The sequence below is a fragment of the Amblyomma maculatum genome, chromosome 1, assembly GCF_055883805.1.
Source record: "Amblyomma maculatum isolate TAMU_Amacu chromosome 1, ASM5588380v1, whole genome shotgun sequence".
Taxonomy (NCBI): Eukaryota; Metazoa; Arthropoda; class Arachnida; order Ixodida; family Ixodidae; genus Amblyomma; species Amblyomma maculatum.
The window spans coordinates 252,078,852-252,106,203 of NC_139344.1; the positions used below are offsets into that span (position 1 = coordinate 252,078,852).

A 27,352-nucleotide genomic window follows, 5' to 3' on the forward strand; every position below is an offset into this window, starting at 1 on the left:
TTCCGCTTTTTCCCAATCCCTGATAGTTTAAATAACGTAGGTTCTGGATGCTCACAGATGAGCAGTTGGCTGAAGCTGTCGTGGCGACAACAGCGCGGTTGCGTACGTGTGCTCCTTCCACGACATTGCCCCCCTTTCATCAAAATCGGCTATGGCGGGTGTGGGGGCCTACTACGCACGAAGAACGACCACGAATGCCGTTCGGGAGTGATCACAAGACTGCAAAGGCTTGCAAAATCTAGAGAAGCATGCAAAGCGGCAGGCAACGGCATCCATTTTTTTACGGGCTGAGGTTCTTGTTGAGTGTGGCTTGAGGCCTATTGTCCCGTCAAGCTAGCCTCAAAGAAAGATCGGAGGGCAAACGTAAGCCTCCCGTTGGTGACCAGTGGCTGCGCTTCTTCGTCGTTACGTGAGCGGAACACTGCAAAGGAGAAGACTTTTCGGCGCGCCTAACCAGCTGAGCTGCGTGTGAGCAGATCATCTTCCAGCACATTGTCTGGAGGCGGGGGCGCTGTTGTGCGGACTTTAATGCCGACAGGCCGACCCAGCTTCGCTGTTGCGCCAGGCCGGCCAAGCTTCACCGCGTCACCGGGTTGTGTGGCGCCGCCGTGTTATGGGATGGACGTTGTTCTTCTCCCCCTGCGTTTGCAGTTTAAGGAAAAACGTGACCTCGGCAAGGAACCAGCGTGCTGCTCCAGTATTCGCAGACTGGGATGCGCGCCGACCATCGGACGCTTGTTGCCATCGGCTTCGAGATCGGTCCCGGGACCTGTGGCCCCGTTCCTGCGACATTGGGACCTGCAGCTGCATCTCGACCGCCTGCTGCCTGACAGTGATTTGTGACTGCGTGGGCGGGGCCGAACGAGAGGACATGAATTTGTTGTGAAGGGACGAGAGATTGCTCGAGAGGCTCTCAACGGAGGCACGCTGCCGTCCTGCTCTCCCGAGTTCTTTGTTCCTACTGTAAATTAGCTGTATCCCAGCTAACCAGATTCCTCCCCTGGATATCCCTGCAAAGTCCAAAATGTCCTGGAGAAAACTAACATCTATTGCATATCTACCATAGGTGGTTTTATCGCCGAGGATGTGCTGCGTTTAATGATTCGGTACGGCTATAGTACGTCTAAAAGTTAGTGCGATATATGTGCATTGGACGGTTACATGGTGTGTGTGACAACTCTGCAGTATTTCTGCGCATCGGAGTCAATAAACATTGGGTGTGGTGTTTTTTTTTTTTTTTTCTTAAACAGTTCCGCATGAAGCTAATTTATGTGATTGCAATAACATGAGCGACTTCCTGCAAATTAATTATTGCCATCAGATAGCTGTAATAAATTATTGGAAAATAAAATGTCAAAATGAAGCACCCGGATTTTGACCATATATATACTGTGACAGGTATGGTGACTTAACTTTTGTGATTGGCCGTGGTAAGTATTACTTCTAGTCTGCGTTGCCCCAAAAGTAGCGAGCGGTCATACGTGGCACAATATTCGGCTGAGCATTACTTTTAAGTTCGCGCTTTATGTGAGCTAGTCTTGGACTAGGCTAAGCAGCGCAAATTATAAGCATCTCGCGCACTCCCACGGCCGTTCCGCTCCTCCGCAGGAGCTGCAAAACTTCGGAAACCTTACTTTTTAAATATTCGCAGATTTTCCGTGCAAAACCTACGGACAATTCCTGAATAATGGCGGGACTGTTTTTTTTTTTTTTTTTACTTTCTGACAAATTTTCGTCTTTGTTTTTTTTTTTTTTTTTTCTCTCTTTTTGGTCTCGAATGCCGGTAGTTTATAGTAACGAGGCCGGCACCGCTTGCCGCACTAAATGCGCACTAATAGTATAGTGCCTAGAATATATTCTAGGCACTATACTAATAGAATAGTCGGAGCAGTTTTGTTTTGGTTTCATTCTTTTGAAACGTTTTAGGAAGTTATTTTTTTTAATATAAAAGTAAAATAAAGTATTATACAATAGTTTTTCTATAAGAAAAATTACTTAGAAGTGCTGACATAAACATTTATAATTTTTTTACATGCAAATTATCCCATAAGGTGGCTAACAGGACTAACGGCTAAGCGGCTTGTTCTGCATTCCGTCTGGACGGAACGGTAGACACTGCGTTCCAAAATTACTGCGGTCTGTTGTTCGGTCGTGCCTAAACGGCATCTTTGTTCGCGATTCATCGTGATGTCACCACGTGAAGATCAGAAAACGAATAAGCGTACGTCGATGCAGTTCTGTAGCGTTCCATTTTGTTGGTCGTCACGCTGGAAAGACCGCACACTGTCATTTCATACTTTTCCAAAAGAAGCAGACGACGCTGTCCGAAGAAGGTTATGGATAAAAAACTTGAAGATTGCAAAAGAAGTTACCGCGAGAATGGTCGTTTGTTCGAAGCATTTCACTCGGGATGATTATTACCTTCCCGGTAAGCACCAGCTTTCCTCGTAAACGCTAATTTACGCGTTTGTAAAGGCATTTGACAAAACGAGCTGGATTTCCGTACTTTGCTGTAATTTGTGTTTACCGCCCACAAGGCATAACATTTCAACGCGAACGAGCAGCTGACGATGTTTTTTTCTACACGACATTTCAACGCGAACGAGCAGCTGACGATGTTTTTTTCTACACGGTAGAACGTCGAAACGTCAGGCAGGCAACCAGTCGATTTAACAAGCGTGATCGAGTGCATGACATTTAGCGAGTTTTGCTGCTTTTACGGCGAGGGCAAGCGTTCTCTTGTTTTTCTATTCTGCAAAAACTCGCGTACTACAGCCCGGTGGCATGTTTCTTGGATGTTTTATATCCGAGTCCATTTTGTAAAGGGCGCAGCGCGGGCCACGCACGCGTGCATTAATCTCCCATCACTGCCGTAGTGTGGACTTTGCTTCTAGCTCATTGCGGAATTTATTGGGAGGCAAAGGTTTGGTACGGTAGATGCGCCGGCTGATGGGCACAAAGAAAACTTGTCGCACGTGCCGCGTAATTGAATTATTTGCCTACACCATCATTTCATGAAAGTCCAAGAATATGTGTAGTATTTTATTTGAAGAAATAAAGTTATTTGCAGATGTGCAACTGCATACTTTTCGTGAATTTAAATTGCATTGATACGTGGGCTTCAATTTGTATTTTGGCATTCCTTTACTGACTGCCAGAAAGGCAATGTTGTGACAAACTGGTTGTGACATATATTTGCTAATTCTAGACATACCAAGCATGAGGAGACGACTAAGACGGACTGCTGTGCCAAGCCGCAACCTACCACAGTCACCTGCACATGACCCAGGGAAAGCTGTCAACTTTGTAGACCTCGGTGCTGTGCAGCTCAAAAGAAGGATCCAACAATCGGCTAAAGTAATCAACTGGAGCTACAGTGACTCACTAACAAACTTAACTTCATTTGACAACCACACGCATAAGCTGCCTTTTTGCACTTTATTTTTGTAATCAGGTCAAGGAGACAGCAGATTTGGATACCAACATATCTTGCAGCCAGGGTGACCCTGCTCATACACTACGACTCTGCAGTGTGAGCACCTTTTCCACACAGGTGACAAAATAACGTTCAGTAACAGCCTCATGAAAACGTGCCCTGGTTATTTATTTCAATCTCAACAATGTGTTTTATTTTTTTCAGGCTGCAGAAACAACGCAGCACCCTCTTCTACCTTCTTGCGTTGCGGGCCAGTCTTCTGATCATTCAGCAACTTCTGGGGTAACCTCACTCGAAGACATGGCTGCAGATCCTGACCTGCTTTTCCATATATGTTGTTGTCATGATGAATCATAAGGTTGCATACGGATCATTGTGAATATCAGCTTGCTACCTCTGTATGATCACTTGTCACTAACACTTGTAACACTTGTCAGATATATATATATATATATATATATATATATATATATATATATATATATATATATATATATATATATATATGCCACGTGTATGGCTTTCAGGTGTAGTGTCATTTCAGTGGGGAAAACACAGGGCTGTTGAATATTGCTCCTAAATGAGCATAAGAAAAGCATGTTGTGAATGCTCTCTCTGAGATGGCCTTTGGCTATATACTACAGTAAATGAGAGTGTAGCAAGTGGGGGCAGGAGTGCATTCTAGCTCAAGTTTATGAACATATTTAATGATGAAAATGTGAAGTCTTTCAGAGGATTGCCATCCATGGCAAAAGTCTCTGATGAGCGGATCGTGCTCGCACAGCTAAGGTTGAAGCGCAGCATTGTAAGTGCATTCCTTGAGGACATGTTTGCTTCCTCTTTGACAACTTCTGCTCAGGTAATTCTATAAGAACTGTGATTCTATCCAAACTACTGCCATCTAGTTTTTTCTGCTGTCAGAAAAAGGTATTGAGAAACATGCCAATACATTTTTGCCAGTTAACCACCCTTTGTGTTTGTTGACTGCACAGGGACTTCATTGTTACTGCACTACAATGTCATTTTGTGTATGCAAAAACGAAAAAGGGGAGGGGAGAGGGGGGGGGATTAGGTCTCCTCGATTTGGCTGCTCTTTCTACACCAGTTCAGTCGGTGCGGCACTTTTGTACTTGATTTGTCAGTGCAGCTAGAGTCACCTGCACTTCGGCACCTGGTTTGCCATTGCACTACACAAGTTCCCCTGCACTTCTGTACTAGCCTCCCCATCAGTTCTCTTTCCATGCAAGTTGTGCGAGCTGCTTGACCTGCTCCTTAGCAGACAACTAGCTAGTGACTGCACAGTCATGCTTGCTTTAGTAAACGCCATTTCACATGTTTTGGCACATTTCCCGCATGCTAGACAACCATGATGCACAAGTGCAACAGGCCAAGGGTGAGCGCTGTTCTTTATTTCTTCAATGTGTGTGTGTGATCAAAGCATGTTTGATGACTCGCTGTGGCACGTTTTTCTTTCTTTTTTTTTTTCCTAGGTACTCCCCGCATCAGTGTTCATTGTATGGCAGCACATCTTCTTACAGTAGTGGTTGGTTTTGGGGTGACTAGTCGGGCCATGCCCCCAGCTCAGTCAGTCACACTCACTCCTCAGTCACCACCCGTCAAGATGCAGTGAGCACGAGTTAAACAAGTCGTGAAATTAAGTCGAAGCCCAAAGTTCACTCCACTCTCTTCCGGTGCAATTTGCCAACATATCGCAACGCGGCTATATCGAGGAGACCTAATGGAATGCAAACAGGTGTCATCACTCATGTGACTCACAGTTATGGCGACTGTGCTTCGGACAAAGCCATTTTTGAACAGAGCACGATTCTTGAACAGTTAGATTCTATTCTTGTATGAGATGCAGTGATGGAAGATTGTGACTTCCTGATAGTTTACTTGTGTGCAGAACACTTGATTGAGCCTCTTTTCAGAAGGGGACAGCAACTTTCGAAGGGTGGTGCTGTCTGAGCACACAAGATAGCATTAGCAAGAGCGCATGCAGAATGAGTAATTCACAGGTTGAAAACTTTTATAATGTTAACAAATATTTCAGGGAGAAAGGTAGTCCAGCTTGAATAAATAATACGCATAATTACAGTTATCGAAATACCTCCAGTTTTAGTATTTGCAGCCCACTGTCTCGTAAACACTGAAATGTGGTCATTGCTTGTGTATTGTAATAGATCCAGTTACAAGGGAGTCCTATATGTAACCATGCTGTTTGTTTGCCAGCCTATCGTACAATATCAAATCACTTTAGGATACCCAGTTATCGCGAACTGGTGCCTGCAGTAGACTGGATATAGACATTGCAAGTGCATCTGAACCTTTCTGTAGTTCGTTGTGTTCTTCAGTACTCATCAGCAGTGACTCATGGCTAAGCCTTAGCTCGCAAGCACGACACGGGTTTTTTTCATGCAATCTCTAAAGAATGCACGCATTCATGCTGTGATGGCAGCTTACAATCACGGTGGCCTGCAAACCTTAGTAATAGGTAGCAATGTTAATTGTCTTGGTAGCCATCAACACTTGGTTTATACTTATACCAAATGTGCCTTCCGACATTGCAGATTCTGTAATGTGTAACAAGAGGTAGCCAAAGCCACTGCTCCTAAATTCAATGTCATTTTCTTCATTTTGTACCTGTACACTGTGGTTGCATCTTATGTTAAGAAATTGTCAAGCTTTTCATTACTAGTCAGTGCTGTGTATTGCACATTTATTAAAATGAAATTCCTTGCTTATGATCGATTCATTGCTGCCTTCACTATCACAGTGTTAATTGCATTGACAAGGCACTGAAGAACTCTGGCCTATGTATATAATGAAGGAGTTCTCATATTAACAAAAAAAAAAAAAGCTTTATTTCAGAGTGCAATTATAAATCTGTGCACCGTGAGTGCAGCCTGTAGGGCTGCCACTGAAATTCCTCTTGCAGCAAGCACTGAAGACCACGCCATGGTCCTCTGGCCACATTGCCCAGTGTTTGTCCTTCACGCTGTTGCCTTGTCACGGCCTCTATAATTGTGCACTTGGCAGCTGGGGTTTACTGTTTTTGTTTGAATAATATTTCTGTGGCTGTAAAGGTAAGAGGTAGAGATAGACTTGCGCTGTAGAAGAGTGGTTGCATCTGTGTCATCCCCGCAGCGTGCACATATGCTCTTGCTGCTTGTGACAACAGCAGAGTCGACGACGAAGTACAGTTTATTCTAATTGTTTCTTGAACTTCACTGCAGCACGTGCGCTGTACGTTCTATGAAGCACCAACACACCGAACCAGTGTCTAAAGCTTGTCTGTCGTCTGACCCAACAACTGCTCCAAGGGACATCGCTGTACATACAGCGACATGTCGCAATTCTGGTATCGGTTAAAAGCTTTGTCATTAAGTTGAAGTTCAAGTTTATTTGTATCAAGTACCAGATACATTATTCAGGAAACACGAGGAAAAAGCTGTCGCAAGAGACAGCTTGACAGAGCCTCATGCCACCCAATTGGCATGTTAGCAAATGCAAGTACAAATATCGGCTATACACTCTGTACAGCACATAAAATAAGCATAAAACTTTGATAAGAGGAAGTATTGACGAGTTTAAGCCATAAATATAAGTGGCATTACAAAACGCAGAAAAACATTCATATTCTCTAATTACTGAAATAGCATGTGTACATCAATAGAAAGAAAAAAATGGGGGAGTTGTTTAACTTACCTTGTAGATACCTAAAAGTATAAAGTGGTATGGAGTTGAACTGTAAATAGTGACATATTTGTTTGAGGGTGATTCTGCCAAACTCAATATTAAAGCTGTCAAACCAGTTTAGCATTCTAGGTAATTTATTTTACATCATATGTTGTCCATATGTGGCTCTATATGTTTTTACATCCCAGGGCTCTCTTCTAGGTGTTGTGCATACCGGAGCACTCTTTTCTAGATTGCTTAACTCCTTGAGAAAACTAGAACCATTTTTGTTCTCCTGCTTATGTGCTTTGCATTGTCGATAGTGGCATAGTGCACTGACTAGCAGAACATTATACTTCGGAATAGCTGTTGTGAATGAAAACAGGGCGGTACGTTTTCAAATGATTCGAAGGAATCTTTTTTGCAAAGTATGGATTCTTGCTATATTCCTTTGACATGTAGGTGCCCGGATTAAATGACAGTAGCTTAGCCTAGAAAGAAACAGAGTGTTATATATATGTATCATATTTTTTTGTCAGTATGTGATGATTTCTGTAAAGTGTGCCTATAATCTCCGATAGTTTTAGTGCGATGTCAGCTACATGCAAATTCCATGACAAGATTTCTTGGAACACAACACCTAGTGTTTTAAAACTCAGCACGACCTCAATGCAAATGGAATTAAGCAAAATTGGCTGTTTGAGTGTGATGTGTCTATTTGTAGTTCGAATTATAATGGCTTTAGTTTTATGTTCGTTTATTTGTAGGCCATTCTGTTGTGCCCCCCAAAACAGTCTTTGTAGCATGTGCATTATTAATTAAATCGTTCACCTTGTTTTCAGTGAAAAATATGCTGGTGTTGTCAGCGTGATAAATAATTAACGTTGCATTGGAGCTATGTTAACAAGGTCATTAATTTACATGTTTGTTACTCAGAAATGGTCACAGAATGCTTCCTTGCAGTACTGCACAAGAAACCGGCAATGGATCGGAAAACAAGTGCTCAATTTTTACTATTTGCATGAGGTGCTGCTGCAAGTACGATTTAACTAGATCAGCAGCTTTTCCTCGAAAACCATAACATTCCAGTTTTTTAGTGAGAGTTTTGTGATTTGTGTAGTCGAATGTAGTAAGTCGACAAATATTCACCAAAACCAGTTTCCCTCCCTCCAGAGCCTCCAGGATTGATTCCTTTTGTGTTAACGAAGCACACGCAGTACCTAGCCCCTTGTGAAAGCTGAATTGCGCCTTGGAGATAATATATGTTTAATTTAAAATTCTATAAATTGGTTAAGGATTATGTTTTCATATACTTTTGAAAAGATAGGCAATATGGAGACTGGCCTATAATTTCCCATATTATTCTTATATCCTTTCTATATGGGACCGTGACACGTGCAACCTGCATTTCAGAAGGAAACAACCGTGGACAAGAGAAAGCTTAAAAATATGAACAATTCAGGGTACAGGAAGCTTAGACACATACTTCAGTCCAGTTCAGTCATGTCCGACTCTTCGTATAAATAGTTAAATACTTAAATGGCTTTAATTGGATTCGGTCGATATCATTAGCATCACTGTTTTTGAAATTTTCAATTATGGAAATTGAGGACCTCATCCTCATTTTGTAGGGTTGAGAAAAAGAGCTTTCATTGCACCGAATATCTGTTATGTCTGGATCAACAGTTGCTTCTGCTGCAATGCTGCTGAAGTGCAAGTTAACAGCGTCCGCAAGTTTCTTGCCTGATATTTTGCAACTGTTTAGTTCGATTTTTTTCAACTTTACTGGTTGAGGCATGAGTCAGCACCGACGTCAACCTTTTCCATAGGACATCAGGAGAACCCGCTGCTGAGCTAAAAGTGTTAGTGAAGTATTCATGACTTGCTTTATTTAGATATTTATCTAGATGATTTCGGTAAGCTTTGAATTCCCAGAATATATCTGGGCTTTCAGTGGTGATATTTTTATATATTCTTTTTGGAAGCTCAGTACTAACCTAGGGCTTGCGATTTCTCCTATTGTGCTTTACGCACTGATAAGGAAAACTAGATGCATACAGTAGTTTCAGTTTTGCCATGAACTCTTGATACGCATCATTTGCATCTTGCTTTTGAGCATGGTATTCTTCGAAGTCTGCGAAACTTTTTTTGAGGAAGATGAATAAATTCTGTTCTGTGATTTTTTGCACTGAAAAACTAGCTGGACATAACTTATGGCGAATGTGACCCTTAGAACAAATGAAAATAGGAAGAATCACTGACAGCAGCAGTTAAAATGCTTGTATTAAGTTTTTCTGAACTTACGTTGGTAATGAAAACGTCGAATAGCGATGATGACTGTTCTGTCACTCTAGTTTGTAAAGTAATTACATTTTCTAAGCCATGTACTTTGAAACGAACACCTAAATTGCAGGATCATTTCCTGGCATATCAATGTTCATATCGCCATCTGAAATAAATTTCAGTTCATTGTCAGCAACAAACCTACAAGGTGTTTCTAAATGGCTCAAGCAGTTATCGAGTCATTTGGAGACTGATAGCAAATTGAAATAATTGCATGTTGCAAATGAATAGTCAAAAGCTCACAATCATCAGAAATAAAGGAGATCGGGTAGTAGTTCGCAAGTAAATTCATTCTGCAGCAAAATGCATACTCCACCACCACGAGTTTTTCAACTTAAGTAGAACATGTTATAATCTTGAAGTCAGAATATGTCCCTGTCACCTGTTGACCATGTTTCCATAAGCATTATTACCTCAAAAAGCAGCCCTATTCGGTCAAATATTTAGGGTAATTTCCAAGGGGGAGTAGATTTCTAATAAGGGAGCAATTACTCATTGACATCCATCCAAGCCCAGCCATACGGCTACAAAGGAAAGCTATGCAGCTTTCTCAGAACTTCATAGTTAAAGAAAAATTCGTCCTGGTCCAGGGATGTGAATGAGGTGGGTGGATGTCAATGAATAATTACTCCCTTATTAGAAATCTACTCCACCTTAGGGGATTCACCTAAATATTTGATCAACAACATTCGCACTTCGAGTTATAGATCAATTCACTCTTGCTCTACCATCTAATCTACTGAGCGTCCTGGTTAGCTCAGTCGGTAGAGTGACTGCACCAGAAAGGCGGTGGTGCCGGGTTCGATCCCTGGACTAGGGCGAATTTTTCTTTAACTACGAAGTTCTGAGAAAGCTGTGTAGCTGTCCTTTGTAGCTGTACGGCTGCGCTTGGGTAGATATCAATAAGTAATTACTCCCTCATTAGCAGCCCTATTTGTTGTAGGACTGCGCAGAGGTTAGGTTCCTTACTTTAATCGATCACACATTCAAGTGTAATGATTGGAATGACCTAAAAACATACTTTCCAATATGCTTTCCGAACTCATGCAGCAGAATGTATGACATTTGATGCGCACTGGTCATAATCTAGACAAAACAATCCTCCATGTTGGCAGGGAATGCGGAAAAAAGTTACGGAACTCTTTCCAGATCGTCTTCGTCATAGATGCGAAGTGTGCCTTTCTCAGGTACACATTCCCTTTTTGCCATGCGAACTCAGTTTTATTTCGGCTGCTTTTGTGGGTGCTAGCCAAAAAAGCAGTCTGTTCATAGCTATTAGGTTATTAAACAGGTCAATGCTGGCCTGTTTAATGTCCTGCAAGCGAGAGCGAGCATCCATCCATTTTCTTTTCAGCACGTATGATGAGAACGTTGCAATTACAATGGGCATCTTATTGCGCCTGAAAGGAAGTGGATGCAGTCCGTCAATATTAGAAAGGGTAGGTTCAGGAAGATCTGTGTGGACAGGTCTTTGATTCTCTCTAGAAAATTTTTCTTGGGGCTCTAGTTTTAATCCGTGCATCTCGAAGTTTTGACGACAGCTGTATTGCTCCATTCCATTAATCTGCATTTTCATCTGTTCTTGGCTGGGCGAAGTAGTGCTTTCAATGTCATCTACTCTTTTCTTCAGATCAAAAATGTTGGAACTTTTTTTCTTGACTTGAGAGAGCACAGTGTCATATTGGTCTGATAGATGCTGGATTGATTTTTCAATCTCGGGGATTTTTCTTATCAGTCGGCAGAGAGCGTCAACCTTTGCCACAAGTGGAAGCAGTAGAGAAATCTTGTCATTCAGTTTGTTTGGTCTATCAGCAATGCTATGCTCCTGTGGCCCCTTGGCCGCAACGTCTTTCGTTCCTTCACAAGTGAACAATTCTAGGCCGCCCTAAAGGCTTCGCCTTTGTTCCAAAAGGTAGTAGCAGAAACACCAGAGCACTTTTCGAGGTGGTACGAGTTCTTGCACTCTTTGCATGTCAAAAATAAGCTAGCATCCGATATGTTCTCATGGCATGCAAAGCACTTACTCATTTTCATAAAATCCAACAGCAGCTTCAAAAATGGTTGTCAGCCACAATGGCAGCAGAGGCAGCAGCAGCGGCAAAAGAAAACTGATTATATCAAAAATACAAGAATATGCTGCCAACCTGCAGATTCAAAAAGAAAGCTGTGTATAGTACTTGTGTGTTTGCCGCTGCAGCTGCCGTGCGCCAAATGCCGTAGAAGCCGTGTGGCGACATCCGTTTTCTGTAGTGAGGTTCGCTCCGTTGACTCAGGCGCAGATGATTCGAAGTCTCATCATGCTGGCAGGCATTCCAGGGAAGTCTATGTTCATCAGCGCTGAAAAAAAGTTGCCAAGCCAGTGCAGAAACTGCAGTTTTAGGTGCAGTTGATCAAAAGTTTTGATAGGATGGTCTGATGCTCAATGAAATATTTTTGGGGACCGCCACAACCCTGGTATCAGTGACGCCTGAGCAAAATGAACAAAGTGGGGTAGAGTGAAACTATCACTTTCAAATTAATTATAAATACAGCACCAATAACTTGCTTGCTTTTAAGGCGCTGTAATATGGCACCAGCACTAAACAATCTGAGCTTAATTATCATGTACTTTGAAATGTTGCTGCTTATTGTTTTCACTTGGTTGCCATGCAAGCAGTCAGATACTATATTGCAAAATAATTATTAAAGTTCCTCTTGAAATACACAGTTTTAGATGTTACCATTTAGAACTAATACTGCATCTTGTAGGTAACATCATTATCAATGTAACATTTCCTGTAGCCTTTGGCACAATTTTTAGTTTGCAAAAAAAAAAAAATAATAATAATAATAAAGGTGGCAACTGCACTGACTAGTTGCTGCTTCTTGTTTGTGATTTCTCTTTTTATTTCACACTTGACTACTGTAACCATTAAAAAAAAAAAAAAATACAATTTTGCAGCAGTGGCCTGGTGTTCTTGGCTTTTAGAATGGCTACCGACCCCAAAATTGTGGGGTGAAGCCCTGACCGAGGTGACCTCATTTCAACAGAAGGGAGATGTAGAAGCATTCCTGCCCTGTGCACTGCGGATGCACATCAAAATAAACTCAGGTGGTCAAACTTAATCACATACCATTGGTCCCAGCTACTAAATAGGAAAAAAATTAAGACTGATGTACCTGATCAAAATCAGCTGGCATCTCATCTTTGAGTTATTGCACTGGTTTGGGTAAGAGGGTGGGGCATCACATAGTCCGCATGTTCGCACCAGCGATGGAATTGCCACTCGGTGGTTGCAGTTTCCAGAACATGATGTATTTGCTTTGTGCACGCACACTTTAGTGTTGCTGTTCTATTTGCTGTTGACAGACCTACTTAACAGGCAGTGAGGAAGTAGTGCTTCCCAGTCTGCAGAGGTGTAGGGGCCAGCGAAGCAGTACCTTAGATCGCACAACTATGCTGCTTATCTAATTATACCAGCCCTGCATCACGCTACTTGATCCCATAATTAATTAATTTTTCAGCTTTTACTTGTGGGAAGTTATGCTCAACGGCTACCTAGCTTTGCATCGCATGCCAGAATACCGAAGTTTTTCGGTCAAGACCAAAGTTTTAAGAATGAATTCAGCACACTTGCTTCTTTCCGTCTTTATTAACTTAAGCAAAAAATTCCAACCGCTATATCAGTAGAACCTCCTACATTATCCGAGCAATTGATTTTACTGAAAAGCAGATCATCCCCTTACGTTTTTACCTTGCAGCTTTTTTGCTTCTTCGAAAGCTCCAAGTGAGGTGGTGAGAAATGACGGTCATTTGTATACACAACATCCAGAATCTGTTATGTTAAAGGCTGCCGTTATTTCGACTTAATTACGCGGAATCTGAGAGATCCTGTTGTTTCTTTCAACCTTAAGAAAGGCAACCCCAATATGGTAGTCCTTACAATTACCATTGCACGATGCCTTCATTACCGAAGTTTTTGGAATGGCTGTTAATGCAGCAAGCTGACCATGGCTACAAATTACTTCACTGCAGCCAAAACTGTTAAATATGCTAGCCAACTATCAATAGATATTAATGCAAGACAAGGCTTTTGAGAGCATATTAATGTGATATAGTGGGGCCAGTAACTTGTGAAAAAGCAAAGGAGTTGATATTGTTACATAGTGGCGTGACATGAAACAGTGACATAACAGAAATATAGTGACCTGATGACGTGAAGATGAGATATGCTTTAACAGGAGCCCTCCACCTCGCACCACTACCCGCTTCATCGTCTTCGTAGCAATATTAATGCTGTGTTGTACGCCTGCATATTCGCTTGTGAAAATCAAAACTCTGTGCACTGTGTTTTTGAGGCAGTCAGTCCAAATGGATAACGTCTAGCCATTTTCTGCATAGAAGCACATTCCTTCAGTGAATTAGTACACACTATTTATATTTGAACCTTGCAGTCTACATGTTGCGCATTGTGGTGCTGCCGCTTCAACTACTGCATCTTCATTCAGCGGCATTGAGGACAACTCATGTTCATGCCTTTTTGCCTTTGAGCGGGCATCATTATCTTTTCTTGCTAATTTCTTTTTCCTTCTGCACACAATCATTTATGTGCTTGTGGAAGGATATAGATGCACTGAGCAACAAAGCTGTACTTTCAGTTCAGTTCAGTCGTTCAGTTGTGTCCGACTCTTCGTGATCCTATGGACCATGTCACGCCACGCTTTCCGTTCTCTCACTATCTTCCTAACATCACATAACTTCATCTGCAGCGCCTCGAGGATGCCATCTAACCATCGCGTTCGCTACCTACCCCATCTCCGGCGACCCTCAACCTTTCCCAGCATCAAATCTTTCTCCAGCGACTCCTCTCTTCTCATCAGATGACCAAGGTAGCTGAACTTTAACTTTAGAATTTGACCCTCCAATGAACAGTCAGGGTTTATGGTTGACAATATCGACTGATTTGATATTCTGGCAGTCCAAGGAACTCTCAAGAGTCTTCGTCAGCACCACAATTCAAACGCGTCAATTCTTCGGCGGTCAGCCTTTTTCACAGTCCAACTCTCGCATCCATACATCACAACTGGAAAGACCATAGCACGAGTTATACGGATCTTGGTTGGCAGACTAATGTCTCTGCTCTTTACTAGGCGGTCAAGGCTAACCATTGCTCTCTTTCCCAGAAGCAGGCATCTCCTAATTTCATGGCTGCAGTCTCCTTCCGAGATAATCTTGGAGCCCAAGAACAGAAAATCTGTCACAGCTTCCACTTCTTGTCCATTGATGCTCCAGGACTTGATAGGGCAAGGCGCCATGGTCTTTGTCTTTTTAATGTTCAGTTTAAGCCCAAACTTCTCACTCTCTTGTACACGCATCAGAAGTCGCTTGAGTTCCACTTCACTTTCTTCTTTCTTACTTTACACTGCATTAAAATGAAATGGCTGGTTCAGAAGCATCAACAAGCTTATAGCCTGACCCAAGACACATACCCTAGCAAAAATGTGTAAAAAGTAATATAGTAGCCAATAGCCTCTCAGCTATTGCCACCAATAGGCATATTGGTCTGCAGGAATTGGTTCTATGAAGGCCTGTTGGATTATGGGAATCTTGGTGCAGGAACTGTCTCGGGCCACACATCCAAAGCAAAAACGAAGGCAGAAATTTCAAACCATGAATCACACTTTATCGTTTTCCACACCTGCATAAATTCTGCTATCTGCATGGCTACACTTTAGCCTTGCTGCAGGTGTGCCCCAGCTTTGTATCAGATGGTGCCATGAGAGTTAGCTGCATTAAAAAGACTTGTTCAGAAAAACATGCTAACAATACCATGCTACTGTACATTAGAGGGACCATCTAGCAAGCCTGCACAAACAATTTGTATTCCATCAGTTCTCCGCAAGACAAAGCGTGTTAGGCAAACACTTCACTAATATTGAAGATATTGGCAATAGAAAATAATGCTAGATTGGTAGAAAACTGCCACTGCCTGTTCTGACCATATCACTTGGGATCGCCAAATGATCCAGATTGCGGCACATAAAAATTTCATCCAGGTTGCGGAGCATATAGAAATGGAGATTTTGTCAAGCCCTGGTGTCGAACTGGTGGAGAGAGTCAAAAGCTAGGGCCGCTGTTACAGTATGCACGCTTATTGTTTCCTTTTGTCCATACCTAGCAGTGTATACGGGCTGCGGCAGCCTGATCGGCTGCAGAGGGAGCTCTAAAAAATTTGTTTGCTTCAGTGCACAGCGCTTTAGATCACTACTCAATCGCCCTCTTTTGTACCTTAAGTTTACGCCTGTTATGTGAAACAACTATAGTGAAGGAAACTTCTTCTATGAGCTAAACAACATCTTGTATAATTTTCCAGCTTAATTCCAAACGTCAACGTTTACGCGCCCTTTAGAAGGTGCTCTAAGACTTGACATTTATTTCTCTTACGCCACTACAAAACTGTATGTGTATGGGCACACGTGTACATGATAGCTGCGCCGGTGGTCAATATATTTGTAGCCCCGCGTACGGTCAGTACTTTTGCGATTTCCGGATATGGAGGAAGTGGCGATATAGCCCTAGTCGCAACGCACTCCACATCGAAATACGTAGTTACAGAGGCAGCTTATAGAAACTATGTGTGTGGCAGAATCACGCCGCTAGCCTGCAAAATTCTGAGTCATAGTAGGACTTCAGCTGCACAAAAGGAGCTAATATGGGCACCAGCTTGGTCACTATGCATAGGTGGAAGAAAATAGGACGCACACGCTTCGATCCGAGCCTTTCTACGTCATCCCTCTCTGATTTAGGCTCCCCCTCTCCATTAACAACATATTCATAGATATTACAGCATTTGCGCCTTGAAAGGCAAACATTCCCGAAGCCCGCTAAGGGTCTTAGTAAATCAAAAGAGGGTCACCTTCGAAGTTTGCAAACTGTCATTTAATAATCCAGCAACACTTCACGCCATTGAGCCCGAGAACTCGGGCAAGAAGAAATTTGCAAGAATTTTGCCTGAGTGCAAATTTTGTGGCCAGAAGGCAAACTTATACCATATCATGAATATGGGCTTGTCAACAAAATACCAGTATTGACATAATAAATCAGCCAATGTGGGAAGGCTGGGAGGCGGCCCTGTCCAGCTCGGACCTCAAGGAACAACGAGCCCTCGTCGAAAGAGCACGGGCAGCGGCTTTTACCAACGGTGTCCCTGATACGGGACCCGATCAGTCTTCGCTTAATCTAATGGGCTTTCAATGTTTTCATCATCATCATTACAAATAATAAGGAAAGCAAACGCACGATCCCTACGCGCTGCGGAGAAGACTCGCGACTCCCTACATCACGTACTTCGCATACCACATACTGTGCGTGCGTGCGTGTGTGTGTGCGCGCGCGTAAGCCCGGAAAGAAAAGAACGAAAGCAAAAAAAAACTGCGAACGTACGGAATCGGCGCTCACACTACATTCCCGCGCAGCTGGCCTTTTGACTGAGCTATGAGCCTCTCTCAAAGAAAAAAACAAGGTAAAAAACCACGAAACACGGGCCTACAAAAATATTCTCCCGACCAGCGGCCACATAGCACACGTAGTTATCACAAGTGGCGTACGATATTGGTTCCTGTAAAAGACTGCCCTCTTTTCAGGAAAAAAAAGGGGAAAATAAATGCCATACGACCATCTCCGAGAGCGATGCTCCGAGCTATCTAACGAGTCTAGGAATTCCTCCCTTACACATGTGATTACAGATAATGATCGCAAATAGACGTGTTCCTCCTCCTACATAAGAAAATAAAAAAAAATTATGCCGTGACCAGGATTCGAACCTGGGTTATTGCGGCCACAACGCAAGGTACTAACCACTATACGATCACGGCTGTCCGCGAGGACCGATATGTAGCGGGAAAGAGCCGGCACCAAAGAATAAAAACTGGTTCTTCAGGTGGCATTGACTGGCTGTTGCAAAGTTGCATAGCACGGAAGACCAATGCTTGTGTGGTACGTCCCACTCGCTTACCACTCGACGACCGAGTAGCTCGATCCGTTAGCGTGCGTGAGATTCGTCCTTTACTCGAAACTACATTCGAGCCTTCGCACGAGCTATAGGCCAGATTCCATATCTGACGCACCACAGACAATTTCTTATTTTGTAATTAACAATTTAGTAATGAAGATATTTTTCTTATATACTTATTTGCAAAGTTGGAGAGCACCTTCTGAAAAACCCCCATTATATTTATTTCCGGTAAAGAACGCCTGTGCATCGTTTTTCCAAGCTCAAAATAAAGCTCAAAATATATCGGCGCAGGAAAGCCGGCAAGGAGACCCTCCCCCTGGCTGAGCCCCTGCCCCGAGGTCCACGTCGGTGTAAATAATGCCTTCTCACTCACTCATTCGCAACGATTGTGGTGCTGTCAATCGTGGTTTGAGTGACCGAAATTAGCTGCGGCCTTGACTCGACAGCCCAGTCTCGGTGTCTCGGGGTAGGCTGGTATGTTGGCGGTGGTTGCAGCCAGAGCGGTGAGGACTTGCACCGTCACGTGCGCCGTCTGCTTGAAGCGGACGAAGAAACCACCGCAGACATATCGGCCTGCCGCTTGCTGCAACGGGGCAGTGGAGCCAAAGCTGCAGCTGATTTCGTTCACTGAAATCTAGGATGAGAGCAGTACAATCGTGGTGCACGAATGCGTCAGCCACGTGATATTTTTTTATTTTGTACTTTGTGGGCTTTCTTTAGAGCTTGGAAAAATGATTCACGTACTGGAAACTTTCCTTATAGGGGAGAAAACCTGGGCCAGGGGGCGCTGTGCCGCTCTGTGCGTTAAAGCCCCTCAATAAACTTTTGGAGGGGCTTTACTGTGCGTCAGCGCCCTCCATGCAGTGCGGCTGTCGTCTGCTCCGCGCTGCTCTCCAGCACGTGTTTGCGCGCGCGCGCGCGCGCTCGGTTGTTTCTCTCCTCCTCCGGCAGCATTCTGGCCGCCGTCGCGCTCCAACAAAGGGGGCAAGAAAAAAAAAAAAAAAAAAAAAAACGAATGAAAAAGTGACGGCGCGCTTTTTCGCAAAACTCGTGAAAGTGTTTTTCTCTCTTTCGTGTTGAAACGATGGTTGTCGGGTTTTTTTTTTTTTTTTTTGTTTTTTTTTTTAGGCATCTCGTACCGCTCGTATCTCGCACCTCTGTTTGTAACTGGCGGTGCCGCAGCAGCCATCGCAGAACCAAGTCGGCCTCAAGAAACAGATATATGTCATTAATGCCATCACTCGGCGCTTATAAAGGGAAAACATACGTTAATCGTCCTATCCTCATACGTGATCCTGCTTCGGGAGCTCAAAACTGTGCATTCGCTAGAGAAGATAACTGAACTAGGGATTGCACAGCGTAGCTGTGGAATTAAGAAGACAAAGGTTTACTTGGAGAGATGTCCCCGCCTGCATGAAAAGTCGTCGGGCATTTCCTCGCTCTTCGTCTCACGGAGAGAGGAAACTGCCGAAAGAATGGCATGCCTCGGCTTCTCGTCAGTGATCCAGGTCGTTAAGAAACCTCTCATCGTTAAAGGTAGATAAGTCATTGATTTCGGATGGCAGCGCCACGGCAGCGAACTCCCCCTGACCGCTGTCAGCAGGAACCAAAGGGTAAGGCGGCATGCTTTGTGCCTTTGTAGGGAACGCGTCCTAAACGCGTCGAAAGCAGGCACCACGTCGCCGGCAGCATCGCCTAAAACGTCTGTCCCCAAAGAGTTGAAGAGGCCCCTTTCAAGTGGGCAGTCACAAATGGAAAGGAAGCTCCCCAACCAGCGCCCGGAGCACTCGTCGCTGTGTACACGCATATCAATTCTCAACGAAAAGGGTGGACCCTTCATTCTCTGAACAACATGGAAGAGACATCAAGAGGTGCCGCCTCAAGTCCTTCAAAATACCTGTCGCTTGCCTCTGCCTTCGAGTACCGAATTCGCGTTCGTTTTTTTTTTTTTTTTTTTTTTTTTGAGCCTGCCAACAAGCGCTCTTTGAAAACAATGTCCGCGGCGATCAATTAATCATAATTTCTCACTTTCGAAAGCACCGATAAAAAGCGTGCCTCCAGCCAGCCTCTATGTCAGCCGGGGGCACAGAAAAAAGCAAAAATAAGAAACACCACTGGCAAACAGCGCCGGCTTTGCGCGCACAGACGCACGACTATACCCCCTCGTCCTCACTCTCCTTCTCCCGCTCCGCTTGCACGTGCGGCTGCCTGTAGCACGCGCTCCCGAGCGAGCGGGCTGCGCAGACTCCGCAGACAGCCGCGCGCAGCGCGGGCGCGGATACGCGTAGGCACGGCCGGTCTCGAGGGAGAGAGCGCGCGAGGGAAACGCGCTCTCCCTCGAGACCGGCCGTGGCGTAGGTTTTGTAGTTCCTCTCCGCTCCGCTGGAAACCGAGCGCTGGCGTCGCGGAGCAAACTTAAGCTTTAAGGTGCTCTCCAATTTTGCAAATCCATTTACTATCTAAAGGCAATAGTTAAAAATTAGAAAAAATCATCTTAATTACTAATTAATTAACTGCAAAATAAAAAAAACCTGTGGTGCGCCAGATAGCTGGCAGCTGTACACAAACGGTTTCTCTGGCCTACCTTAAATGTTTCATTTTTTAACCCTTGGCTAAAGTTAGCTTTTACACCCTTTATATATGCTTATCAATAATAATTAGGGCAGCCTCATACGTGTCCGCATTAATTATGCATTATAAGGTTCCGTTCACATCGCATCTTCGTCCAGACAATTAATTCACCACAACGAGAGAGAACACCACAAAATCGTGAACACCCACACTCAATTAGGTCAAGGCCATTTGAAGGGCAAATTCAGCGTCACACGAAGACCTGCCATACATAGCGTAGTGAAGGTTTTGTTTCCATCGTAAATTGGTTTGTAAGAAAAGAAAGGCGCAGTATCTGTCAAGGTCACTTGAAAGTGAAAATTGTGCATACCCGACGGCTCGAACAACCTGGCGTAGTGAAACTTTCGCTTCAAAAAAAATTGGCTTAGCTCGGCTATGCCCTAGCCTCCACGCGCGTGCGCTTCGTTTTATTAATCTGACTCGCCACCTGAACATTTTTCTTCTTATTATTATTAATTAGTTCACAGGAAGGGAAAGGCGCAGTATCTGTCGCACTTGCTCTGTGGACACCTGAACCGCGCCGTAAGGGAAGGGAGGAAGGTGGGAGTGAAAGTGGAAAGAGAGAAAGGGGAGCCGTAGTGGAGGGCTACGGAGTAATTTCGACCACCTGGGGATCTTTAACGTGCGCTGACATCGCACAGGATACAGACGCCACTGCGTTTCGCCGCCATTCTCATGTTTGGCGATTTCTGTCGGTGACTCCAGAAAGGTCAATGTTGGACCACTTGGGGAATCATTTGGTTCAAAATTGTAGTCTATATTCGCTGGACACTCCAGGTTCAGACCGATGTTAATAGTCTCGTCGAGTTTTAAAATGTGTGAGGGAGCCATACCAACCACCTCCTCTGGTCATTGAAACCGTAACTAAAGGTGTTACTTCCGGAGGCCCATGGCGGTAAATTGTTAAATTGGTTTAGAGGAAAGGAAAGGCGCATGTGTGTATCTGTCACATTTCTCGGCGGGTACCTGAACCACGCCGTAAGGGAAGGGAGGGAGCTGGGAGTCAAATAAGAGAAAGAGTTAGCGCATTGAAGGGGGGGGGGGGGAAGCTGCAGAATTTCAACAACCTGGGGATCTTTCTGTGTGTGTGTGTGTGTGTGTGTGTGTGTGTGTGTGTGTGTGTGTGTGTGTGTGTGTGTGTGTGTGTGTGTGTGTGTGTGTGTGTGTGTGTGTGTGTGTGTGTGTGTGTGTGTGTGTGTGTGTGTGTGTGTGTGTGTGTGTGTGTGTGTGTGTGTGTGTGTGTGTGTGTGTGTGTGTGTGTGTGTGTGTGTGTGTGTGTGTGTGTGTGTGTGTGTGTGTGTGTGTGTGTGTGTGTGTGTGTGTGTGTGTGTGTGTGTGTGTGTGTGTGTGTGTGTGTGTGTGTGTGTGTGTGTGTGTGTGTGTGTGTGTGTGTGTGTGTGCGTGTGTGCGCGTGTGCGTGTGCGTGTGTGCGTGTGCTGTGGACATCGCACAGCTAGCGGACGCCTTTACTTTTCGCCTCCATCGAAACGCGGCCGCCGCGGTCGTGATCGCACCCGGGTACTTCAGTTTAGTCGAGCGTATTAACCACTGAGCCATCGTTGATGGCGCGGGTAGACTTCTTCGGAGAATCCGACCTCCGTGTGCCTACGACCCAGTGAAGAACTACTTTAAACTTTATGTTTTCGAATATTAAAGTAGACAAAATTTTGCACAATCGGTAAACTATTTCACCGACCACCACACAGTGTTTGCAATTGTCAAAAGGTGTGAATTGTTGATGAAGATATGTTGATATCGTCGAAGAAAGTGATGAGTGATGTTTGAGCAAAAAAAAAATGTTGTAATCGAATCTTTATTGATGAAGAATGTTACGTTCGAAGAAGATGTATGAGTTTGTTTAAACATGATGCAAAAAATGAATAAAGAATGTGACAAAACATGCACGGTGTCATATTTATTAAACATATATGCTTCAATCATTTGAACATGACAGCTTGCGCTCTTGCATTCCAACACCTGTTGGTGGTGGCTGCATTTTTTCAATGGAAGGCGAGAAACAAAAATAACGCCAATGGCGTAAATTTCAAATTTTCGGAGATCATTCAGAACACTCTAAAAATGCACTGAAGAAAGGCTGAATGGTGGGCCTGTTGGTAATTAATATTGAAAGTGTAAACCAGCCAAAAAAAAAAAAAAAGACGCAAACACGAGAGAGAACTTTCGTGTCCTGTGAGGTTCTCTCACGTGTTTGCGTAGGCACCCTAGGGCGGCTTGAGTAGAAGCGTCCTCTCACGAAGCGTCCTCTCTCCTCCTCGTCCGCACGTTATCAAGACCGCGAGGAGCGCTCAGAGCATTTCTAACTACCATCACTCAGGACATAGCCTCCTTTATGCTATGCTCAGGATAAGCTGAGATTTCGGTTTTACAGACCGATAACTGAGTTATGCACTCCATCTCTGAAAGTGCACAATTCGATTGTACCAGAATGTAGGCAAAGAATTTGACAAGTCAGTAAAGACTAGGAACGCGTTTAAAAGAGTAGAGGCGTGGGCGATATGAGAGGATATCGATCCAAGAATAAATTCAGGTAGCACTTTGGCTCACTAAAGGCTTCGGAGCCTTTCCTGGCGCACTGTTAGGCATGTACTGCGAGACTGTGATTGACTAGTAACTTATTTGGCTGTATAAGCGCACGTATTTACAGGCAACCCAAAGTCCCAGTTCTGTAAGCGTAAACTTTCACTAATTGCCTATAACGAATTGCTTAATTAGCACAGGCATACTAATGAACTAATTAGTGTATTGTGCTTCAGTCAATTACCAGTGCAAGGTATACTTACCAGCAAACCTTAGTTCCTGTTCAGCAAGCGCAAACTTTAGGTGATTGCATAATTAGCACTACTATGATAATTAGCTGATTAGTGTAATTGACTATCACTTAGTTCAATTGTAAGTACACCCTCGCTTGACTACGTCCACATATAGGAAACTAATTAATAATTATTTACCTGTGTTAATTAGGCTTATTTGTTAAACATCTAAACTGTCCCCACTTGTAGCATCACTATGCAATCTCTTTAATTGATTTCATGGTAACTAGCCAAAGTACAATTGGCCCAGTTTGAAAATCACGCACAGTGACATCACGACCATTTAGACCAATTGAAAAGCGGGACATTTCTGTCGACAACTGCTTTGTGGGCCTTGAGTGAAGGATTACACGGATGACGAGTCGTTCCGTGAAAAAAAGAAAAAGTTAGAAACCTTTTGGGCTGGCGGTTTGGGTAATTCGAGCGGCATCTGTGCTGCCATGGTGAATAAAAATGAGATAGCGTCGTCAATTGTGTTGACGGGAAAGAATCCAGGGTATAGTCTTCGCACATATATGCGACCAGTTTACTCAGGACGCCGGTTGGGACGGCGGCAAACGAGGATCCTACAAAGTTCGACATATTAAATAAAAGAAAAAGAAAAGGAGCGCGCCGTTATATTTGACCATGGTCGTTTCGTTCTTTTCTTTTAATGCGTCTGCGTAGAGGACTGGGAAGGAAAGGGAGAGAAACATGCATCGCGCTCATGCAAAACAAACGAAAATGCTGCACACGCACGCCAACCTCTGGCCGCGATCTCCACGGAGGGCATTGGCGCAAGTTTCGGGTATCTAGTTTGAGGGGTTACGTAGCTGCAGGGCCCCCGGGCTCTGTGCACCAGCTGACACACCCAAGCCAGTCCACCAACTTCTTTCCCTGGGCCACGTGGTCAGGTTTGAGACCGATTAAGCAAGAAACACATGTGGACATGGCGTGTATGCATGTACACATGTACTCCACCGACGTACGTGGCGCGTTTGCTCGAAGCGCAGCTGAAGCAAAGCAGACATGCCTCCCTCACCTCGAGCTGCGCAAGAAAGGGGAAACAGACGCCAGACTGCGCGGCTTGATTGAACCACTGGAAAAAGAAGACATCCGCCATAAAGAGGAGCACGCAAATCAAATTTCTCAAACCACAGAGCAACGTCTCAACGTCGTGTAGCGAAGTTGGCCCACACGTTCATTCCTTCAAGAAGACTCAAAGTGTTGGTACCGCCACTGCGTTATACCGCTGAATGTAGAATACGCGTGTGTGCGCAACATATTTATCTCACGGCTCAGAGAGCATTCGGCATCGCGTCTGAAAGTTGATAGACAAGTATACGGCAGATCGACTATGCAGATGTTTGAAAGGTAAAATGAAGATGAAAGAAATAAATATAAGTAAATAAAGAAATAAAAAAAAAATTGACGCCCCCGGGAGGGCTCGAACCTCCAACCTTTCGGTTAACAGCCGGACGCGCTAGCCGATTGCAATTTTTTGCAATTAATTAGTTAGATCGGATATTTTTATAATTTACTAAATGTCAACTTTAGACTACAAATGTGATTTGCAAAGTTGGAGAGCACATACAGAACCTCTCACTCCATTATTTTCGATAAGAAAAGTCTCAAGTCTATCTTTATTTTTTTTTTTTTTTCAGCTCTAAGGAAAGCCCGCGAAATGCAAATAAAATCACGTGACTAGCGCATACGCGTGCCACGATTGTGGGGCTCTCAGTCGTGATTTGAGCGAACGAAATCAGCTGCGGCTGTGTCTCTCCGGCTCCATGGCAGCCGCAGGCCAATGTGTCAGCCAGCCGGCGCACATTACGGTGCAAGTAGCAGCGAGCGCGGCGAGCTCGCTCTAACCATCAACTTACCTGGCTTCGACCTAGGACTCCTACGGACGAGCTTAAGAAATATAAGACGGTGTCTGATGTACCGCGTACGCTCATTCTACTCTCTCTGCTGCAACGACGCATCTCCCTGCGTCCGTTCTTTCGTCGATAAATACTGAAAGTAAAACCTTTTGTTATTTTCATCCTGATAAGAGGCCTCGAAGAATTCCTTTAACGCCAGAGCCTGATCACGGCACAGCACGACACCTTTATACCCCTCTTCATTAAACCCTCTATTTACAGAAGCCATATCGTGACAATAGGTCCAGATAAACGCATATATCAACCTGTATGCATAGTTCGTTTTTCTTTAATCAATACTCTACATGCCCCTGATGAGGTTATTGCCGAACACCCGCCCTCCCATTCACACGGCTATGTTGCGGTAAACCAACACCACACGCACCATTCCAGCAGTGGAATTAGCACCACAGCAATGATACGGAGGATCAGGAGGAGGAGAAAGAAGATGAGAAGGAGGAACGGCAGGGAGGTTAACCGGCAAAAGAATCCGGTTCGCTACCCTGCACTGGAGAAAGGGGGTGAGTGGGTATAAAAGTGATGGGTAAGAGAGGAATGGGTGAAGTCAGTACAGTCACATCATAGTCATATCACGTCACATCACATCATATCACAGTCATATCACGTCAGAAAGCAGCAAAATCGCAGCCTATCGATCAGGCCCGTGGTTTTCATGAAGCGGAGCAGCGCCTGGGATGCCTTCACCGCCGACGCTCGCCGCGGCCAGTGACCTAAAACCTTGATTTCAGTCAGTGGGCGTCCATCTAGACACTCCAGCTCACGGCAGAGACAGTGTCTTTCCGCACTGTATATGGGGCTCTTACAAAGAATGTGGCCTATAGTCTCGTCGCACCCGCAGGTTGCACATGCAGGGTTATCAGAAGAGGGCAAATACGGGCTGGTTGGTACATGCTTAAGAATCGAGTAAAACAGCGCTAGGGGAAACGGGACAAGTGATCATGTGTCTGTGTCTGTCGCTCATGTGTCTGTCCTTCACGTCTCTGGCCGTTTCCCCTAGCGCTGTTTTACTCGATTCTTAAGGGTTATTTGCCATACCTATCACAAAAGAATTAGAGTTTGAGTATGCTACACCAACCCACAGGCGGCACAGCAAGGCTTCCTCACGTCGGGGTAGGCCGGGTGGAAGCCGAAGCTTCAGGTCGGGTTCAGGGATTTTAAGCGGGAGTTCGCAAACTGGTCGGAATTCCACGAGGCCAGCGTGTGCTCCCGCGCAAGTGCGCGAAGCCTGCCCGCTGCGTCTTCCCTGAAAAAAGGAATTAACACACAATCGCTGTCTTGGTGTGCGGTTCACGCGACCTCGTCCGCACAGAGATTGCCCGCTGTGTTTTGGAAACCATTGGTACATGATGTCATGTCCTTCATTAATGGCACAGTGATGAAGTTCTCGTATTTCCGCGACGAGTTGCTCATGGGCTCCATGGCGAAGAGCCGCTTGTAAGGCTTGCAGGGCTGCTTTGGAATCTGTGAAAACAGACCACTGCTGTGGACTCTACTGACTGATACGCCTAATTGCGACACGAAGAGCGGTCAGCTCTGCGGCTGTCGAAGAAGTCCGGTGAATTGTCCTTTTATTGCTGTAGTCCTTGCGGGGATGACCATGGAGCACGAAGAACTCACGACATTTACTGAGTCGTCGGTGTAGACGTGAAAACGGTTTGCATGGTGGTCATGGAAGTATTCGAGAGTTACTTGTTTTAGTTCTGTCGGCGATAGCTCGACTTTATTCATGATGCCGGGTATTGAAAGAAGCACACGGGGTGGATGCAGGTCTAGTCGACGGTTTAGTGGCGGGTGTAAACTGGGACGGCAGAACAGCGCGATGTGCATCAACAGCCTCTGTAGAAGGTGTATGCGGCCTGGTAATAGGAAGACTGGCCAAATGATGAGAGGGAACCCGGGAGATGTGTCGGAAATGTTCCCTCAGGGCGTCAGCTGTTAGGTAAGTAGTGATGGGATGCTCCTGGGCAATTAAAACGGTAGCAGCCATAGAAGCACATTTAAGCAATAACAGACAAGTTCGCAGAGCTTCAGCTTGAACGCTCTATAGAATTCTTAAGTTGATTTTTCTGACATTTCCAAGTGCAGGTAAGCTGTACCGAAAGAATCCCATAAATAATGCATTGTAAAGATGGAGCATCGGCCGCACTGACGCTCATCATTTTCCCCCAACAAAGGCAAGTAAGTGAGCAATGCTGTCAGCCTCTTTTTCATGAATGAAATAAGGGGAGTTCATGAAAGATTTCGGTCGATGATAACTCCTTGACAGCGGTGGCTGCTTTCGCAGGGTATTGCTTTACCATCAATGCGTACGGTGTAAGGTGACATGTTGTTCGTGTAAATGCAACTAGCGAACACGTTTCGGTTGATATCTGCATGCCTTGCAGGCGGAGGTAGGATGCAACTATACTTGCCGCCTTTTGAAGCCTCGCTCTAACTTGTGGGCGCGTAACTCCTGATGCCCATACCGATGTCTTCTGCATAGATTTAAACTTTGCGCCGACTGTGGTATTAAGCCGA

The 27,352-nt window shown here is 44.5% G+C and overlaps 2 protein-coding genes and 1 non-coding gene across 7 annotated transcripts in view; 1 reads left to right on the forward strand and 2 right to left on the reverse strand.

Moving 5' to 3' along the window:
• LOC146206224 (aurora kinase-like) overlaps nt 1-27,352 on the reverse strand; it is an 880,154-nt gene that overhangs the window by 565,566 nt on the left and 287,236 nt on the right. Inside the window, exon 4 of one of the 3 annotated variants that reach the window (XM_084590848.1) lies at nt 25,958-26,078. The exons of the other annotated variants lie outside the window; for them this stretch is intronic. Within the exon in view, the coding sequence (XP_084446974.1) occupies nt 25,990-26,078 (89 nt within the window). The 3' untranslated portion in view covers nt 25,958-25,989. Of the gene's footprint in view, nt 1-25,957; nt 26,079-27,352 lie in introns of those variants that run through there. 3 annotated transcript variants of the gene reach the window in all.
• On the forward strand, nt 1,202-3,911 carry LOC146206238 (uncharacterized). 3 transcript variants are annotated; one of them, XM_084590840.1, is made up of 4 exons: nt 1,202-2,428; nt 3,209-3,357; nt 3,455-3,532; nt 3,641-3,911. In XM_084590840.1, exons 1-4 carry the CDS (start codon nt 2,188-2,190, stop codon nt 3,791-3,793), a joined length of 621 nt encoding a protein of 206 aa, XP_084446966.1. In that variant the 5' UTR covers nt 1,202-2,187; the 3' UTR covers nt 3,794-3,911. The 3 variants fall into 3 exon arrangements, with proteins under 3 accessions (XP_084446966.1, XP_084446967.1, XP_084446965.1); XM_084590841.1 differs by having other exon boundaries at nt 1,203-2,221; nt 3,455-3,553; XM_084590839.1 differs by having other exon boundaries at nt 1,210-2,428; nt 3,455-3,553; nt 3,641-3,905.
• Nucleotides 17,240-17,311, reverse strand: TRNAH-GUG (transfer RNA histidin (anticodon GUG)). The gene has a single exon. It is a non-coding gene; the product is annotated as a tRNA-His (tRNA).